Genomic DNA, 20,420 nt, shown 5'->3' with positions numbered 1-20,420 from the left:
TACATCCAGGAAATCTGGCAAATAGACAACAAAGATTTGGCAGTTGTGGGCGGCAGAAAGTTCACTTTCACTTTAAGATGTCAGTTCCATTGTTTCTGAATCCATAAATAAGAGCAGAGCTGCAGAATCAGAGACTGCATATGAAGAGTGGGAAATAAAAAGAGGAGGATTTTTGAAAGTGTTGTGCTTTTTATAATAAAAAGTTCAGTGAGTTTATCATAATGAAAGATATGTGAGTAAAATAATGTTTATTATTAACCATCCCTATCAACATCTACAAAACACAAATATGGGATACAACTGACATTTTGCTGTTTTCAAATAAATACTAGAGATGTAAAGATGAAATGAATGTGATGAACTGAACATTTACTGTGTTATAGAACAACATTTATTCAAGTCAGATGTCATATATTTATTAGAATCTCATATTTGGCACATAAGCTGTCAAAAGTAAACATTTCTGACTCTGTCATTGATCCATACCTGAGTAATGACACAGTAAGCTGCTGAAGTGACAGGTCCTTCAATCCAAATTTCAGTCTGAACCAAATAAAAAAAAACAACAATAATCTAACAAAAAACATCTCAATTTAAACCAAACCTAAGATTGTCAGGTGATAGCATATTATGTACACCAACAATGTTGCAGTAATAACGGCATTAATACATTAACATTAAACTACTGGAACTTGGTAGGACTCATTTCAAAATAAAACGCAACCAGAATAAAAATAGCGATAGGGTTATTAAAAACTGTTTGTTTAACATAACACATTTTTAGAAAACATTATAATCGTAGCTGTTTCTTTAAAAAAAAGTGCTGTTCTATCGTGACAAGTGCTCACATGACCACCATTCAGCTTGTATCATGGAAAAATCTGCATTATTAGAATTTGGGGAAGGAGGAGAGGATTACGCGCTAGAAAGGATTTAAGCTCAGGACACTGAATTTGCAAGTACTGTAATGGCCCAATGATCAAGCAAGATGCTCTTTGACTCCAAATGTGTGATCTTATTGTATGTAAACAGGCTTGTCCCTCATAGGATTCATGGGTATTGGCACACACACAGAAAACACCCCCATAAGTTCATATTTCATCAGAAAAGGAAAAAAGGCGAACAACCTTAAACACAAGAAAAGCAAATTAAAATGTATGCTTTGCTGTTCCTTCTCAGCTCTTCACCTGATAATATCTGCGAGGAATATGAAATCTCAAAGAAATATGATTTGTTGAGATAAGGAACTGGGAAGGTGGAGCTCCGGCGGGGGACCTACAGTTAGCTCATATATATGGAAATTTGTCCCTGTCTGTTTCACACTTCTTAAGCAGACCCGATGCAATGGCCTTCACTGCCCTCATAGTCTCAGTGCAGGTCGGGTTGATCAGGGACTCGGGCAGGAGGAAGCCGAAGTATCCTGTATCCCTCAACTCAAAGGCAAACGCATACGGGATCCCGTTTCTGTAGGCCCAGTCTATAGAGCTGCCTGAGCTAACATCTGTGAAGGAGTTACAGAATAAGAAAAGCTTAGGACAGTATTTTGTTATATAAGCATTTAGACGTGTAATTCTACTTCTGTACTTAGTTCTACTTCTTACTACACTTAAGTTACATTTTGATTGCAAGCCTTTTACTTGTTAATGTGGTCTTGCTACTTTTACTTAACTAAATGATTTGAATATTTCTTCCACCACTGCTGACAACAAATTTATTCAATTTTAGGTGAGTCTGAAAGCATTTCATTCTCATCGATGCTACATTTACATCTCTGCATTTGGATCCTCTCAAGGGGTACCTTCAGTACACTGAGTGAAAGACTAAATTGATCGTGTATTTATAGAAAACTGGTACGTCTCCCTACTTCATAACATGAATGAGGATCTACTGTATTTTCCTTGTCGGCAGGTGAAAGAAACACAGATGTGGTTGGAAGTACAGCACAAAGCAACAAGTACAACACAACACATAATCCATTCTTTTACGTTTTCTAAACCTTGAAGACACAATGAAGAGAAAGAACAGTACTCACACAGGGTGGTGGAGGCAGGTCCATATCTGTACCTCACTCCATAGGCGGAGTACAGGGCTGTCACTGCATTATGAGCTGCTGACTCCTGGGCAGTGAAAGCATAAGGTCAGCTCATTAGTGATCCTATCTAGTTAAGTAACTCCAACATATAACCGTTTATGGGTTAATTATCAAGCAATGGGTGTCTTACCACGCAATTGAAGTTGGGGATAGTGGCATACTTGTAGGAATAGGGGTAAAGCAGCATTTGGGCGTAGGCGTGGATGGATATATATGCTTTGACGCGTTTCTTGTACTTGCGCAGGAACTTGGCGACGGCCTTGACTTCAGGTTCAGACTCAGGAAAGGGACCACAATAGGTGTCATCACAGGGATGAGAGGAGGCACCCTCCTCTGAAGGAAAGGAAGGGGGAAAAAAAGCATTCTCTTCATCACACCAGAATGCATTCAGGGACAGATTTAGATTCCATTCAGATTTTCAAACTAAACATAAAAGAAGTTAGGTTAGGTTAGTTAAGCCGAAAGTTATCTCAGAACTGACTATGTCCTGTTTAATGCAATTCTTCAGTAGTCCATTACTGAAGTATAAACCAAGGTCTTTTCCATGTAATCGTGTTAAATTCCCATCTTTCATATATATTTCACATATCACTGACAGTGGGTTCCCTTTAAGAAAAGCTTTTAAATTAAAGCGTAACTCTCGCCAAAATGCAACCTAGGGTCTTTTTGTGACTGTAACCGAGTCAAACTTAAGTTTAAAAGCATATTTAGGACGGAATCGCCACTTTTAAGATTTACCGTATTTTCGTTTTTCAGTCAAATGGCCTTTCGAATGGGAGTGCTAGGGGTACTTTTATGCTAGCCTCAAAATCACTATTTTTAAAACACTAAGAATGCTTGACACAACATGAAACTTTGCTCGAAGTATCACCAGGTGCTCTACACCTTAATGAAAGCATTGAGAACATTGTTTGTGTACCCAGAGTTTACTAAAAAGAAAAGTTTTGAACAACTTACCGTAGGTCTTGTTGTTTCTGGCCGCTACCACCTCGACAGTCAAAACGAGTCAATATCTGAATGCGAATGAACGGACTCCATATGAGGCTCCTTTTTCAACTACGAGGTCAATATTGTTTTTCAATAACGACAAAACAATAAATAATCCGTGCATTTATATGGAACTAAGCTTTAGGAGCTTTCCATCTTTACTCTCCTCCCTGTTATGTTGCATTCGGAAATCGATTGTTTTTGACTGATAAAATGGCTGCGCAGGAAACAACAAGACCTACGGTGAGTTGTTCAAAACCTTTCTTTTAAGTAAACTCTGGGTACACAAACAATGTTGTCAATGCTTTAGTTAAGGTGTAGAGTCCCTGGTGATACTTCGAGCAAAGTTTAATGTTGTGTCGAGCCTTCTTAGTGTTTTAAAAATAGCTATTTTGAGGCTAGCATAAAAGTGCCCCTAGCACTCCCTCAAAAGGCCATTTGACGGAAAAATGAGAATACGGTAAATCTTAAAAGTGGCGCTTCCGTCCTAAATATGCTTTTAAACGAAAGTTTGACTCGGGTACATTCACAAAAAGACCCTAGGTTGCATTTTGGTGAAAGTTACGCTTTAACTATCCAAATGGCCAATTTGTGAGCTTAATATTCCTTTGAGAGGGCAAAACTTGGTTCCTCAGTTTCTTTCTGTTTCTCAACTCACATCACATCTGAATGTACTGCAAACATCTCTGCTATATTTTCAGAGCCCTCCTGGACAGATGATGACTCAGCAGAACCCCTCCACCCCTCCACCCGCCTCCCACCAGAGACTAAATGACATTAAACACAGATTGTTGTCACCACACAAATATTTTATCCGCAGCTTACACTGATTAATAGTCAGAAAAGACTTCATCAGCAACAGACTACAAGGAGTGCCTTGCCAAGTTGCAGTGTAAGTGTCACCGTGTGCTGTATATGTGTGATAGAGATTCAGTTGAATTTCCTCAGATTTCAGTTGAAGTTCAGTGTAATTGAACTCACCACACCATTTCACTTTCCAGTTTCTATTAGCGTCCACTCCTCGGCAGTGGAACTTGTGATTTTTGGACCGTGTTTTCCTCCAGAACCGATCCTAAAGGGGAAAAAAAGCCACTGTCACTGTGTATGTCCCCTGACTGTCAGACTTATCGAACAAATGGAGCTTCCTGCCATCTTCCAAATAATCCATCTGTCACTCATTTAGATTCCAGATATGTAGGCAATAGATGAGGAGCATTTTTCACTGAAGTATACATAGATTCTTTCACAGAGATAAGGGCTGCATAATGACAAAAACACATTGTTATCTCTCTGCTCTTAAGTTTTTCAATTACTGTATCAATTATAATCCACTTGGACACAAAATATTCATCAAACTGCCTTGAAATTATTCAAAATATGTGGGAAGGTTGTTGATTGTATGATAGCAGTTGTTCTGAATACAAGCACCTGAATAACATAGAGGTGTTTCTCCTCTGGGCCCTGCATTCTGCAAAGCATCAGAATACTTTACAATCAAAACTTCTGACTCATGCTGTTTGAAAATGAATGAATGAGCATGCAGGATTTAGTCTGTATTGTGTATGTAGAAAGACCTACAGTACCGTGGTCCAGCTGAAATCATATCCATCCACGTTGAAGACGGGCATGACGTAGAAGTTGAGCTGGTTAAGCAGTCGTCTCATCACAGAGTCATAATGGTATGAGTTGATTGCCTTGAATTATAACATGAAAACAGTATAATTAGGCCTGTAATAATTATTACATAATTGTCTAATGTCAATATTTTTACGATTAACCGTAATTAATTGCTAACATTAGCTAAGGTCCTAAGGGGTATGGCTGTTGATAGTTATTGTTGATTTTGTTTGGATATGCAAATTGTAATTATATAAGGGATATTTGGTCAGACTGATGAGCTAAAGCTATGCTTTTTGTTAGTTGTTGGTAAACTTGTCCCTACACGTTCATAGCAACAAAAATGACAAGGGGGGGGGGATACAGTTAGAAAAAAACGTAAGTACAGAAGCAGTGATGACTTTTTTGCCACATAGATTTACCAATAGTGATGACTTTTTTTTGTACTCCTAATTTAATTTAATCTGGTTTTTGTTATGACCAATGCTTTGTTTTTTTTTATTGATGAGGGTTATTATTATTATTATTCATTTTAGAAACCAAATACATTGTTTTATGATAATAAAGAGGCGTGGTTTACTTCATAAGCTGTGTACCTGTGTTACTACATTATCTGGATCACATAACAGTGATAGAACCAAACAACGTATCTTGGCATTCTTTCAAAACTTTAATTTGTATGAAAAAGTAATAAAGTAATAAATATTTTTTTAATTTGACAGAAAGAGGCAATTATATTGTTAATCACAATTATTTCTGAGACAATTAATTGTACAGCAAAATTTGGAATTGTTACAGCTCTAAATATAATTATAGAGCACCGAGCTAGATTGTGGTCTAATCATACAGTTAAATGTAATTACTATGCTATGTTTTATTATTTTGTAACCGTATGCATGATTGCTATCACGGTTCATTAAATGCACAACTGCAGTAGGTTAATACTCAGACTATAGATGAGGATTTGAAGTGGGGAGATCTCGGCACTGGGCTAATACTGCTTTTACCTGCTCTTTAATCAGACTTCGGCCAAGGTTAAAATGCTTTTAGCCTTAAACCAAGATGGCACCCTGACCTCCAGTGGCCAACCTTAGTAACTACATGACTGTGGATTCCCATTTTAGGGCACATATTTGCGCCAAGTAGAACATCTTTGACTGTTTTCCTTCCTTAAATGTTTTCTCTTTTTTTCTTCATTTTTATGTCAGTGTGTTCCTGATTTTCTGCTGCTATTTGTCTTTTCCCTCCCCTAGTCACTCACTTCCTACTCCTACTTTATCCTTCTTTGAAGAATTCCCTACTGAACTTGTAAGTCCATCTAATGGTCTTAGGTGAATTAGTCAAGCATTTTAGTTTAAACCATCATTATGGAGGCCATTTCAAGAAGTGTCTGCGTGCAAACAGAATGACTATAGAGCACAACAAAATAATGTTTTGTAAATGGTACGGTCCAGTGACCGAGGTTAGACAAAGTAAGCTTTAGAATGTGCATGTGCTTCTTTATAGTGGCACATTTACGTTATTTGCTACTCAACATCAGCTCATTTGGTTACTAGAGTTTAAAATATTTCTTAGCATTTGTTTAAGCCTTTTTCAAGTACCTTTCAGTTGAGGTCTATCATGCAAGAATTCCACAAAAAAAGGCTGTGACTCAGTGCTCTGCATTAATATTCATTGATTTTTCCTTTAATTATCTTAATGCTCTGGCACTGTGTTGCAAATCCCACTCATCTGGCATCTATGAAGTATAAAACAAGCCATTAAAGGTTCTTGCAGTTAATGTCTGGCTCTGGTCTGGTACCGTCCTCACTTCAGAGGGTAGTATTTAAGACCTTAAGGGTGTGATGGAACTTGTGTGCACGCCTAGGGTTGTGTTCAACATCTGAACAATAAAGGGTAATCTTTAGTATTTGCATGACTGTGCATGACGAGTGAACAGATGTTCACGTTTTGTTGAGGACCCCAGAGACCAAACATCACAGACTTGCTAGCTATAGGCTATCATTTAGATATGTGTTGACACATGCATTGATGCAAACAATGCATGCAATTTAAACAGTGTTTTTATATTCAAGTTTGCAGACTAGAAAAACAAGACTACCTCTTTGACAAACCACTGGCAGAAAGCAGGTCCTATCCACTCTCTGGCATGGACACCACAGTCGATCCAAACAGCTTTCTTCTGATGACGACTTCTCTTTCCTATCTGACAGGAGACAAGCACTGTCAGTTTTAGAGTAGCATGAGTGTGCATGTGCACGCACCCGTGTGTCATTTTTTTTGTGTCTCATACTTTTTCTCCTACCTGAAGCACATAAAGCGGTTTACCCTCATACGACTTCCCGATGGAGAACATGTCAACCAGGTCAGTGTGGGTTCTGTTCATCTCAAACATCCAGCTCTGGATCTTAAGGACAGCAAATAATGCAGAAGAGCGAATATCACTCAAAGATTTGTTTACAAAGTTTTCAAGATTAAATGGGAAAAAAATAATGGTTTAATGTGCATTTAACCTTTCAGACAATCTGACAAAACCTTCTAAGACATACTCCATGTGCCTCTGAAGTATGTGCATTTGTACGTGGTTGTGTCTTTGTCTGCACAATGTGTCTGGTCTGCACACACACACACACACACACACACACACACACACACACACACACACACACACACACACACACATACACACACACACACATTTTAACCATTTATTTATGTCTACATGAAGAAAAATGGTACAGGGACACAAATATTGCAGATGCAGTACAATACATACGCAAACTCATGGACCAGTAGCATGCAGCACGTCTTCACAATATCACTTAATAAGCACAATACTCAGTTCTTAAGGGTATAAGTAGCAACGTCTCCGCCATATAATAGCAGATATGGCACACTACTTTGCAAGCTGTTTATCCCCTCTTTTTGGCCATCCCGTGTTTAGGAGTTGTTGGTATTTAACTACCTTGTGTACAAACACACACGGATGCATGCATGTGTAAGTGTGTGTTTCACAGCGAAGGAGGGGATCAAAGTTAAGAGTACTAAAGATTTGTGTAGGCTCTCAGGATCTGTGTGTGGAATTCATGCTGCTTCATAGGGCCTGACAGATTCATGAACCAGTAGCCTAATCGACCTGGGGAAATAAACACTCTACTGTGAAGTGTCTGAAGTAGAGTGCAGTGCTCTGTGTGTGAGAGCATGAGGCTGTGGGAGAGAGACCTGTGGAATGGGGTAATTGGGAGTTCGAGAGCACCTTAGAGACGATGTTTATTTACTCTGTGTGCATTCGATTAGAGAGCGAGAGATAGGTAGGCAGGCCGACGGTGGGCTTCACATCTACCTCTTCCAGAGAGTGGTAAACCTCGTAGTCATACTGAGACTCTGACCTCCGCTTGCGAGAGGAGCGATATCCCGTCTGTTTTTCAATTTCCTTCTGCAGATTGGAGATAAACACCCTGTGGATAGAAGAGACGGAGTTAGACAGAAACATGATACTAGCTAGTTAGTAGTAGCAAGCTACCAGCGTGCATCCTTACCAATAAAAAAACCCATCACAACTTGTCCAATGTCTTTTTTAGTTCAACCAAAAGTCCCAAACCCAAATACATCATTTTACAATGATATGCAGTATATGCCAAAGAAAAGCAGCAAATCTTCACATACAGCGACACAGTATTTCATTATTTATTAGAGTGCAGGTCATATATAGCTACTGTAAAACATTAAATAGCATTAATAATTACTGCATATATATATATATATATATATATATATATATATATATATATATGATATTGTCTGTTTGTGTCTCTGTACACAGCATGAACTCTAACTTTTTGAAGAATTGTATTGTTGACTCATTCCTAACACCGATTATGCAAGTGCTCGCACTTATCCTCTTCTAATCCAACATCCAAACCGGATTTCTACATCAGCACTCCCCCTGTTTGATAGCACAGATGACACTAGCTATAACACTGCTGTCTATCAGTCAATGAAATGTGTTGAATGAGCCAAAACCATCATTATAACCATCATTATCTGTTTATAGACTGGTCTCACGTCTGATCAGACCTCTGCCTCTTCACTGCCCACTCCAACCTAAAACAGCTGATGTGATCTGTTATCATAGCAGCTATGTGGGCAGCCAGACTCGCCTAAAATACATTTCCTCATGGAGGTCCTTATATGTACATTTCTATCTATAACTACTTCAATAACACTAAAAAAGCTATCTTATTTCCCCAAGAATAAAATGAGATCTTTGACGCCTCACTCCCTCAAAACCTAACCACCTTCTAAAAAATGTCCCCTGCAGTGTGAACCATTTTTTCAGTCAATCAACACAGAGTACAAAAAAACAACCTCATTCTCAGATCTGAAATTCCTCCCTTAGGACAGAGATGACAATGGAATTCTTTCTAGCTGCGGCTGCTTTGATAAAACGCCATCATTTCAATGTTAATTTTGATGAGAGATGGGGTTGGGAGATGAAAGGGCGGCTTTTGGAGCAGATTGGAAGAGGGGCTCTGATGTACTGTGTGTGTGTCCCAGATTTGAGGAAGCTCTTTTGCATGCAAAGTATGGCCGAGTCTGCATGTGCAAATCATATATTCTGGCTAGGGAAAGCTTGGTAATTGCAACGCCCTTTGGATAACAGATGTGTCTCCGGGTGTAGACACTCTTCTAACAAGATTACCAAATGTGATAAAGTATGCATGTGTACTGTAGTATGTCTGTGTATTTGTGGCCGGTGGTCATTCCATTCTTACCGATAATCAATATGTTCTTGCTTTAAGCGTGCATGTAAACCTCGCGTGTCATTGCGTTTCACGTGGACATCCACAGTGGCATTTTGACAGATTAGAGTAGCACTGTTGGGCTGCCAGAAGTCCACCTGAAGAAAAAAGGACAAATATATTAGAACGGGGAATAGAGAGACACAAACACCCTACAGGATTTCATTATGAGGGGTAGGAGAAGGCGATATATATAAAATCGAAATTGCAATATCAGTATCGTGAGATAATATAAGGAAAATCAACTGAGAAACTGTTCATGGTCATTAGTTATCTGACAGAAATGTCTGTTTTTGGCAAATCCAGCAAATGAAATACCAGGCATATTTCAAAATACTTCATCAAATTGATGCAAAAATCCAATATTGATCCATGCATTAGCTCTGCTCATTCATTTCAGCATTGCCGCCAACCCATACACCAAGAATAATAAAGGGATAGCAACCACGTTGTAAACAGATCAAAATCTCCACTACATATTGTTATATAACAATAATAATGAAAAGGTTTTGAAATGAAAAGGATTGGTCAAATTAGGGTTTCTGCCAAAACAGAGCACCAATCCTATACCACTGCTCTCCTTTCCACCAATTTAAAATGTATATCACACTGCAGAGAAAGGATACATTTAATGTGACGTAACACAAGGCAAGGGTATACTGTGGCACTAAAATCTGAGTCTGTGGCCAGTTGTGACTGAATAATTTTAACTAATTGTGGAAACATTACATTTTATAATGATGTGGACCATAATCTATATTTAATGTAGATCTGTTATGTTTTGGCTGATGATACCCACTTCCACTTAACAAAGTCAGCATGACACAGATACTGATCTGGCTAAAAAATTTAACTAAAGTTAAAGGGTAAAGAGCATATGTTTTAGAAAAAGAATTGACCCAAAAAAAGACTACTATGTGTTATCTTCTCTGGTGGATGTTTAAAAATAGCATCAAACATTTGGTGATAATGACCACATTGTTTTGTTAAGACCTGGACAGTTTAACATTCCTCTAGTCTCTACCTTCAAGCAATGGACTAAATCAGGGGAATGTTGATGACTCTACAGCGTTAATGGGGCAAAACACACTCTGATGTGTCCCATTAACAATCTGCAGTGAATGTCTCCTCCTCTGCTTTCCTCTCTACCGTTTGACTCCGTATTAGCAACAAAAATCCTGTCTTTCCACGGCTGTTATCAGGCTGTGAAAGTCGGGTCTGTTAGCTTTAGCTGAAACAGCTAGCCACCCATATAAACACAGACATCATGTGATAACTGATAAAATAACAGCTGGAGCTGACCTACATATGATACACACAGTAGTCACTGCAGAGACTCGAATTCTGTATAGTCAGTGTTTCAGCAGACATGTGTGAACGTCCTCAGCTGGCTTTCATTTTGTACATGGGGGCAGAGACATGCAGGCTGGTACACATGCTTGTTAATGTGTCAATTGGTTTAATAGTTTACAGAATGCATACCAGTTTATTTAACTTTGTTTAGTGGCAGAGGGGTAGAAAATCCTCCACTGGAATGTTTGGTGCCCTGGAGTATAAACCGCTATGTACTGCTGCACTTTTATGGCGTTTCCAAATGGTTAAGTACCCCAAATGTTTTAGCTCCACCAAACAAAACAAAAAGCACATAGGCCTAAAAGGCACTTAAATATCTCTGATCAGATAATGCAACTCCTCACAAACAATTCTCTCAATTTAAAATTGTATAGCTGTATTTATGAGCCCTAAAGATGCTTCGTCTGTATTTCAAATCTTTTGTCTCGTTTTTAATGTGATCCTTCTTTTTTATGTGTGTATCTGTGTATACAGGGTAGCTATAAATTGCATTTGTGTTGTTTTGGTTGATGTAACACTGGCATGGGCAGAACAAGAAAGAAAAAGTTATAGTTCAATAAAAAGAGCTGGCAGATGCGGTGAAGCTGTTGCTTTAAGTAAAACACAACACACCAAAGTAAAACACAGTTTTTAAGTGAATATGTATTATAATCAAAATACCAGCTGTTGGCTTCACAGCCTGATATTGGATGCTCTAACATAAAAATGAATAGTTCAACATTTAGGGAAATACGTTTATTCATTTTCTTTTGCTGAGAGTTCGATTAAAAGACCAATATCACTCTCCTGTGCATACAGTGAATATGAAGCTACAGCCAGCAGCTGGTTAGCTTAGCATAAAGGAAACAGGAAACAGAGGGAAACAGCAAGCCTGGCTCTGTCCAAAGTAACAAAATCTGCCGACCAGCACCTCTAAAGCTAACTAATTAACACTTTATATCTTGTTTGTTTAATCTGCAAAAAAAAGTTCAGTTGTCAACACAAAGTTGCCAGGCGTAAACCCGAGGAATTTAGTTTCCAGTCCTAAAGCGAACCGGCTGCTGGCTCCAGCTTCATATTTACTGTATTTATCTAACTCTCGGCAAGAGAGCAAACTTGTATTTTCTAAAATGTCAATGTCCACAACAGTCAGTTTCCCCCCGACGGCAGGACAGAGAGATGATGTCATCAATAGACAAATGCTGAAACTGCTCGATAGACAGTAAATAATGTAATAACTAGGAAGCAATGACAGCAGCCATTGTGGTTGTGATATTGGTGCATCTGTTTAGCAGATTTCATCCCTGGAACACGTCAAACTAACTTCTATGATCCAGGAACGAGACTGCCACTCATTCTGTCATCGCTCCCCTCAAACAACAAGGGGTCACTGGAGATTTCTCTTTGTTTCAGTTTGGTCTCTGAAACAATTAGCTGATTAATTGATCAGTTGATCAACAGAATCAGCAACAATTTTGATAATCAATTAATTCTTTAAAGCTTTAGTGTGTAACTTTTTGATATTAATAAACATCTGTTACAGTCAAGCCATTGCCAAATTAGTTGCTACAAAACTAATTAAGACTATCAGCACAGCTCCACACAACTCTTTCTGTATTTCTCAGTATGGCTATGTTCAAAAGATTGTGTCGTCCGGTTACTTTCCCGCGCAGAAACTCAAGTGAAGATAATTACCTCTTCTGAAGAGTCCATCATGTTTTTTTAATCCTCCGTGTCCTCCTTGGCTACTAGCAACTGTGTGGGCGTGCGCGATCACGTAGGCTTGTATCATGTGGATGCGCCGACAGTTTTGTTGTCATTACTTAGAATTCCTCATGGGGGAGACAGAAACTACGCACTATAGCTTTAAGTCACCTGTCACCATGCATAATTCCAGCTTCTCTATTGTGAAAATTTGCTTTTCTTTCTAACATCTGGGGTTTGGAGTGTTTGTCAGACAAAATAAGACATTTAACCTCCTTATCACCTTATGTTTTAGGAAATTATAGATTAAGTTAAACTATAGATCAAATGATTAATTGATAATGATTAAACAGTATCAACAGTCAATATCTTGAGTCCCCTTTCAGGTACAATCATAAACATGTTCTCCAGAAGCTGAAGTGGTAATTATTAACTTTTTGTGAAAATTCAACATGTACTGTAGAAATATCTTATCTTGACAATGCATACATAGCTTTGGTGAAGGTATTTGCTTTACTGGGTGCATTCAGGAGCAGTTGTGTTTTTTCTCTAGGCTGCCCAGAGTTCACCTGTGAGTCAAAAAACACCGCATCCAGGACTGTGAGGTTTAATTTAAACCTGTATTAATGCTTTCTCTAGATCAGACTCTGTCCAATAATGGTGGCTTTCACAGCTCGTGCTGTCTACCATTTAGGTTGCTTACATTTATCCTAAACTATTGTTGTTGCTGCTTTTAGAAACATTGATTCTTGTGTAGCAGAAGATTTTTCTTGGGAATGACCAACCCACCAACAGGTGTTTGGAAAAAAGCAAAAGTAAAATCCTTCACGGGTTTTAGGTTCAATGTAAAGTCAACCGTAGAGCATAGCCAAACAAAAATCTTGGATAACTACTGAAAGAAATGGGTTATTTTGTTGCTGATGGATCTGATTCTTGATTCTCTTGCATTCTGTAGTGGCCAGTAGTTGTTTATTATTTGACCCCATGTCTAGCCTGAGGCTGAAAAATTTGACTCTGGCACTGGAGTCATGGCAGTGTGGCTAAGCTACTGAAAACACAAGTCCACAGCTGTCCAAACAATAGGCTGCCACTGCCTCGGTTGGCCTTGGAGCACCGTGTCCGCTGCCCTTACATACGTAAAGCTTCGGCCAGGTCCCGACCAGCACCCTGGCTCTCTCCTACTATCCCTCACCACAAATCATAAACATTTACTGAATCCTCTTTTTTGTCCTCTTCTGTTCGTTCCCTTTTCAGTGCTGTATTGGTTCTGGACCACTAAACAATAGCCTGACCTAAACCTGAACAGATGCCTTCCATAACTGTTGGTGTGGCATCTGGCTGCACAAATACAACCCAAGTGGACCAAACCAAACTGGAGAAACGGACCACGCTGCCACAGAGATGTGGCACATTGAAATCTCTGCAACAGTCTCCAGAAAGTTTCATATTTTATTTTCTCAATTAACTGTTCAATTATGTTGTCTGAAAGTTTTATTTAAATGGAGCAGTTATTTCAAGGAAATTGTTCCAAACATATCAAATCAACAAACCTAACTAAAAACACTCACAGAGCTTTGCCTCTATTTTCTCTATAATTAGTACAAGATTACATAGTTCCTTCCAGGAATCTTCCTAGAAAATTATTAGGAAACAGACCCGTAAAATAAAGTGTGAGATGGCAATAAAAGTTAAACCTAAAAAACGTGAGTGGGCCTTGTGTTGAGATTATAGCATTACTGTTTTATTTCAACATGAAATCTAAATTCTGCTTCAAAGCCCTCTCCACACTGCCATGATAAACACTTCTGATGGAGAAATACTGAATTAGTTATTTAATTAGTATATTTTAAATCTAAAGTCTACAAATACTGGAATCAGACTTAAAAGTGTACGCTTTTCAATTATGGATTACAAATATTGATTTACTGATTCCAATAAGTATGACATAAGGCTGCCCTGTCTTAGAAACCTTTATGCTATCAGAGGTTTTTGTTGTCTTTGATTTATTAGTCATTGGTTATTACTGGAAAAAAGAATCACCAGCATCACTCTAATATTCACAAATATGCGTTGGTCTTTCATAAGCATGATTCCTCTAAATGCACCATTCATCTGCATAGGGACAGTAATACTTGAAACGCAGATTTTTAGTTAAATCAACAGTTCAACCAATTATTTAAAGAAGTTCTTCGACTATTTGCTGCACAATAATGTCTATAATTGCATAATGTTTATGCTTTACAAACAATCTTTGCTGCATATTTGCAAACTAAAACAATGTGCAAAGGAAGGTCATCTATGCTCCTGAGGCTGATGGGTAATTACTGCCAAATGAGTTTGGGAAAAGAAGCAAAGCTTCGTGTCCTCCAGGGATTCCCACTTATTTCAGTGTCTTTGAAACACATGTTCATACAGTTTGTAACTGCAAGAGATCCAAACATTCAGACGTCATTATGAAGAAGTCTTTTGTATTCCTCTCCCATTCTTCTCCTGGGGGTTCTCCTTTCAACAGTATCTGGCTCTTTCAGACAGGGAATATGTTCTGACTGTGACTGATGACTGCACTCGGCTGCTCGTTGCCTCTCTGTCCCCAGCCCTCTGTCACATCACCCCGCTTTTACCACCAGTGTCACGCCTCACTCTGTCTGTGACTGCTGTTCAAGTGTCATAGAAAAGACCACTAAGGGACTATAGGCTGGTGTGAGCAGAATAATAACTGATATGACATTTTAATATGGCATTTCAGAAAACACACACAACAATAAAAAGTCAAAACAAACAGATTTATTTAAGTGAAACTATTTAAAATGGTGTCTGATGATGAATACAGTCATAAATATAAGTCAGAATAGTGAGCAGCGTGTGTGTGTTTTTTTTTGGGGGGAGGGGGGGAATATGCACCAACCTCCATGTGTCCCAGAATTTTCTTGAGCACTCGGACCTCCTCATCATTAGTCGGGGTTATCCTGAAGACTTGATCACTGCAAAAACAACAGAGCTCTTTTTAAGTGCTTGGTTCAAAGTGCCCCAAAGGGATTTTAACCACACTAAAATTCACTGTAACAGGCCTTGGATCAATTTTCACTAAGTGCACATCATTTCAAAAACATCTAGGCCATGAAGTCACACGTAATGCTACCTGCTTTTGTGCTGATTGAAGGTGACACTTATAATAACAGATGTTTGATGGTGAAATGGGTGGTTCCTCTTTCAGAGTCCTATAGATGACAGGGTCAAACCTCAGTCAAAGAAGCTGGGTGAGACCTCATTAAAGGATTATATTTCATCGTTTCCAGCTCTGTAGGTAGCACCTGGAACTATTCTTTGGAGGATACAGTAGCAGCAGCCGTTTCACATTTTCACACATGATATATGAAATATATCCCTCATATACTAATATGTGATGTAGCTAGATGTGAAAAACACCTGAACATATGAACAAGTATAATCCAATACTTTAATGTGTTTGACAGTGCAACATTGTTTTGTTCATGTGTATAGTGTTTATACACAGAAAACATCATCATTATGATTTATAAAACTGTAATGTGAAGGCCGAAACACCGCACAAGGTGTTTGGTTGGTTAAAACCACAAAAAGGTTTTTTTTTGTTTTTTGTTTTTAGAATTTATAAACAAGATGAGGCTTAAATAAAGCTGTACTGTACTGTATTTAAACATATGTGGTCAGATAATAACACTTAATTAAGTGTGTTAATTGAGAATCAAAAAGAATTTCATTTTAGTTAAATGCAGAAAAACGTGAAATCATTTGTTATGGTATACATTAGAGATTAGTTATAATTCAATATAAAAACATAATTACACAGTAGTATTATTCTTCACATGTTGGTCTAGGCACATAACTAAAACAAACACTTAAGTAGATAGATAAGCTTGAGAGCCTGCAAACCACATATTTTATATTAAAACAATATTATATTATCCTCAACATGAGTCTCACATAGTGTTGCTTTCACTCTGCAGATCTCGGGGTTGACCTTAGAGCTAACATGCTGCCAATAATTCATTACAGTCTCTGTGTCTTCCCAGTTACCTGTCTGTCTGCCAGGTTGTATAAATGTCCACTTCCATGTCTCACTTCCCCTGTTTTTTTTAGCCCCTTTCGTTCTCTCTCTCGGTGTCATCCTCTCTCATGTTTTGCTTATTTCAAATAGCTTTTTACAATGTGTCACGCAGGAAGTCGGGCCCCCTAAACAAAGGTGGCAGTCGGCCTCTTTAAGGTTTTGAGGAACAAAAGGGGTCCGGGTGTCCCACGTGAGTGGCTGGCCACCCCATTTCAGTGACCACCACAACAAATTGTCCAAAAACAGCCTGTTTCCATGGCAACGATGGTGATAGAAGACAGACTTTAAAGTGGACAGTCAGTCATTTTTGGAGGTAAGAATATTGTTTGCATGTGATAGAAATGAGGCAAACTCAATCTAGACAGACTGCAAACTTTAAAAACAAGCCTGTAGTGTAATATAGTCTCGCTGTCTGAAACATCAGAGAAATACACATTTCCACATCTTCAATCGATCCTCACTGATGTGAGTAAGTACAACACAATGCACACACATGAGAAAATAAAGTGGCACCCCAGAGCTCTACTGTAGTCCACAGTGAACCATTTCTTCATCTTGTAGTGATTCTCAAAGACGACAGACTGTTTTTGTTACAGTGTTGGCCTGGTAAATGCTTTTTGCTTTGAATCTACCAGCTGCAGGGCTCTCGGAGCTAAAGCTGTCCTTAAGTTGTCAGTCTGTTGACTCCCACAGCAGTACTCTCTCTGGAATGGAAGCAATTTGTTTCAAACCAAGAAGTTGCCAAGAGTTGACTGTCAGCAGTGTTTTGAAACTGTAATATAATACAATACAATCTGTTAATGAATTATATGAAATATTTTGACAATGGAAGTCTTCCTTTTAGACTAAAGGCTCATTGGGAGGCTGACATAAACAGCACCCACCACAACACCCCCCCCACACACACACACACACACACACACACACACACACACACACAGTGCTGCACATTGGGACTTGTTCTGTCAAACCAGAGGTGGTGTGAGGCACGCAATTGTTGGACTATATCCAAAATATATGTTGTTTAAGACAGACAAGGAGGGGGTTTCCATCAGAGGTGGTCTCCCTCCACTTATGATAAATTGCATCAAAAGCTCTTTTGAAAAACAGACCATAAATCCTTACATGGTCCAGTCATGTCCTCTACATGTCTACCCAAATTACTATTCGCGTCCAGCTCCAGGTGGTCCCATTGGAGACCATCTATTAGGCTACCAGCTACTTTTAGGGGCTACGTGTGTGCCCCGCATTCAGCCTAAACAACCTATAATGTTTACAGCAGACAGACTGATATGCCAGGACTTTTGATAAAAATGACAAATTTGTTTTCTCTTGTGATTACAGAAACACATGGCTAGACAAAGAGAGTTGGGAGTTGCTGCCATCTTCCAGCTATACTTTTTTAAATGAATATTTTAAGCAGTTTGACAGGCCACTTTTGCTGCAAGTATCCCCAGTGTCATCCGTGCCTATCATGAGCAATCTGAATGCCTTAATGCAGCACAGCAGACAGTCTTATCCAAATGCCATCAGACAACAAGATCAGTGTAGGGTAAACTTTAAACATTATATTATGTCTCAAACAGGGGGAAATATGTCCCAAAACGATAAGGAAAATTGTTAGCATAAAGACTTTCTTTGTTTATACTCTCAACTCAGAACATAAGATAAAACCCGTCTCTTGCTGTAAAGTCTCTGCAGAAAAACTTCTGATAGCAACAGAGCGCTTTTCCTGTAGAATGCAAGCTCTCGTGAGCCCCAGAAATGAATGGGGGGTCTTTACTCACCCTGCGTAGCGGTTGCTGTAGAGATAGGCACCGACGGGACATAGCACGTTACCGCAGATTATCACACATGCCAGTAAAACGGAGGCGCGAAATGCGCTCCTATGGTCCAGTACCATCTTTGGCCAGCAGATCAAAGACGGAGGATACCGATGAGGCTACTTTGCAGGATGCACGCCAACTTATCGGAGAAGAAATGTGATTGACTCGGTCCAGCGCACAAGTCACTTTTTCGCCGCGGTGCACTCTCCAGTAGTTGTCCCTCTGACACAGAAGGTGCAAAAGGTGCGAAAGTCGGTCATCTGGGACAGGGGAAGCATTTAGCACCTCTTTGAAGCTGTGGAGGGAATTACAGGGTAGCAGCTCTTTTTAAAATGAGGAGGACCTGAGTCACGTGGCCCGGTGTCGGAGAAGTTGGTAACTGGATCCCTGATCATCAGTGTGCTCTAAGGGATCAGCTACAGTGAGCCGGGAACACATGGACACGTTCACCAAATGAAAATGATGTTTCTTTTAACATGTTAAGTGATGCATACAGTTTTGTGTGGAGACATGAACTGTATCAAGTAGCCTAACTCATTTTATATCACTTCGGAACAACAGGCTTATTCTTCTAGTGTTCTCAGCTCAGGTCCTTTGAAGAAGACACTCAGCTCTTGTCTTGATAAAACTGTCAAATGTGTTGTGCTGCTGTCCACTGGATCATCTGGGTTATCCAATGATACCTTGACCCATCTATATAATGATACACATGCAGTTCAGACTCTAACAAAGTAGCTGTCATCTGCACAATTGTGTTTTTCTGATGCATGCAAGAACAGCAGGATGTCCCAATGAAAATCCTATTATAGTGCCATCATGTCACCAAACTTGACCAGTACAAATCAAATGTACTGCATGTCCCACATGGGATAGGAAGAACATAATGAATCCAGAAAACAATAAAGGAGTATTGTTCATTGAGCTCCTGGATCCTCGGCTTCCTGTATACCTCTTCACCTCAAAGCCATGACTGATAACCAGCTACCAGGTCTGTCAGTGCCTTGGCTTGGCTCTACCAGGAATCCCTCTGTGAAGTTTAAGGTGGTTCTCCCTGTTAGTCCAGGCTTTTCGTTCCTCCGTTTGATCCTCTACTTATCACGCAACACAGTGATTAAATGTCTAAGTCAACTGCCAGCCTTTTTCTTTTGTGGTTGCATGGCAGCAGCACATTTTTCACATGCTTCTCTCCAGTGTCAACATTGCACCACCTGTTTTACACCCAATTACTGTACAACAGACCCCAAACAACTCCCTGCTCGCTGCACATAGACATTACAGTATGCTGTTTTTGACAACACGTACTTCATTGCACAAAGAAGAAGTGGAATTAGGGTCTTTATTATACAGTTGTGATAAATGATATTTGCAGAACACAGGTGCTCAAATCAGCATAGCAATAAATAGTTTGATGACTTGAGGAGGGAGTTTGTGGAGTGGGCTCATTGTCTCTTGCATTTAGTTCTAAACTCAGGACAGGCTGAAAGATTTATTGATGATACAAACCTGAGACCAATAGCCGCAATGGCTTTGAGATAAAAATGTTCTTTGTGTGTTTGTTGTGATTTAAGACTTCACAGTAGATTTGCAGCCATTTGTCATTAGCTATTTAAAAAACACACTTAATATTGTTTTATCGCCTTGATACTTCATGACTTTTCCTATACTTTAATGACAATTGTTAAAAACAAAACATAATTTGGAACTGATGGCATGTTTCAGAAGCCCACTTCAGAAAATGACGCATTACTTCTGCTTGGCCTCAGCTTTAAATCATGGTTCAATTTGGTGTTGACTTTTACCTTATATACAGCTACTCAGCCCAAATCCCAAATAAGTCTATTTGGATATCTGCAACTGGAGTTTAACCGCAGTTTAAGAGGGAATAAGACCATTATGGGATCTACAACATGACCCCAAACACAAGTATCATCACCATGTGGAATAACATACTATACATTTTTTTTGTGCGGATG

At 39.1% G+C, this 20,420-nt stretch overlaps 1 protein-coding gene across 1 annotated transcript; it reads right to left on the bottom strand.

Moving 5' to 3' along the window:
• Nucleotides 1–231: 231 nt before the first annotated feature.
• cpa6 (carboxypeptidase A6) lies at nucleotides 232–18,781 on the bottom strand. The gene is made up of 11 exons (XM_078280423.1): nucleotides 18,409–18,781; nucleotides 15,440–15,515; nucleotides 9,472–9,596; nucleotides 8,040–8,154; nucleotides 7,002–7,103; nucleotides 6,798–6,902; nucleotides 4,663–4,773; nucleotides 4,061–4,151; nucleotides 2,223–2,425; nucleotides 2,033–2,117; nucleotides 232–1,501 (listed from the first exon to the last, which is right to left on the bottom strand). The coding sequence occupies exons 1-11, from the start codon at nucleotides 18,522–18,524 to the stop codon at nucleotides 1,287–1,289; spliced, it is 1,344 nt and encodes a 447-aa protein (XP_078136549.1). The 5' UTR covers nucleotides 18,525–18,781; the 3' UTR covers nucleotides 232–1,286.
• Between the last annotated feature and the right edge of the window lie 1,639 nt (nucleotides 18,782–20,420).

Source organism: Sander vitreus, chromosome 22 (assembly GCF_031162955.1).
Source record: "Sander vitreus isolate 19-12246 chromosome 22, sanVit1, whole genome shotgun sequence".
Classification (NCBI taxonomy): Eukaryota; Metazoa; Chordata; class Actinopteri; order Perciformes; family Percidae; genus Sander; species Sander vitreus.
Note: the sequence above shows the minus strand (reverse complement) of the source record. Positions and strands in the feature narration are given on the sequence as shown.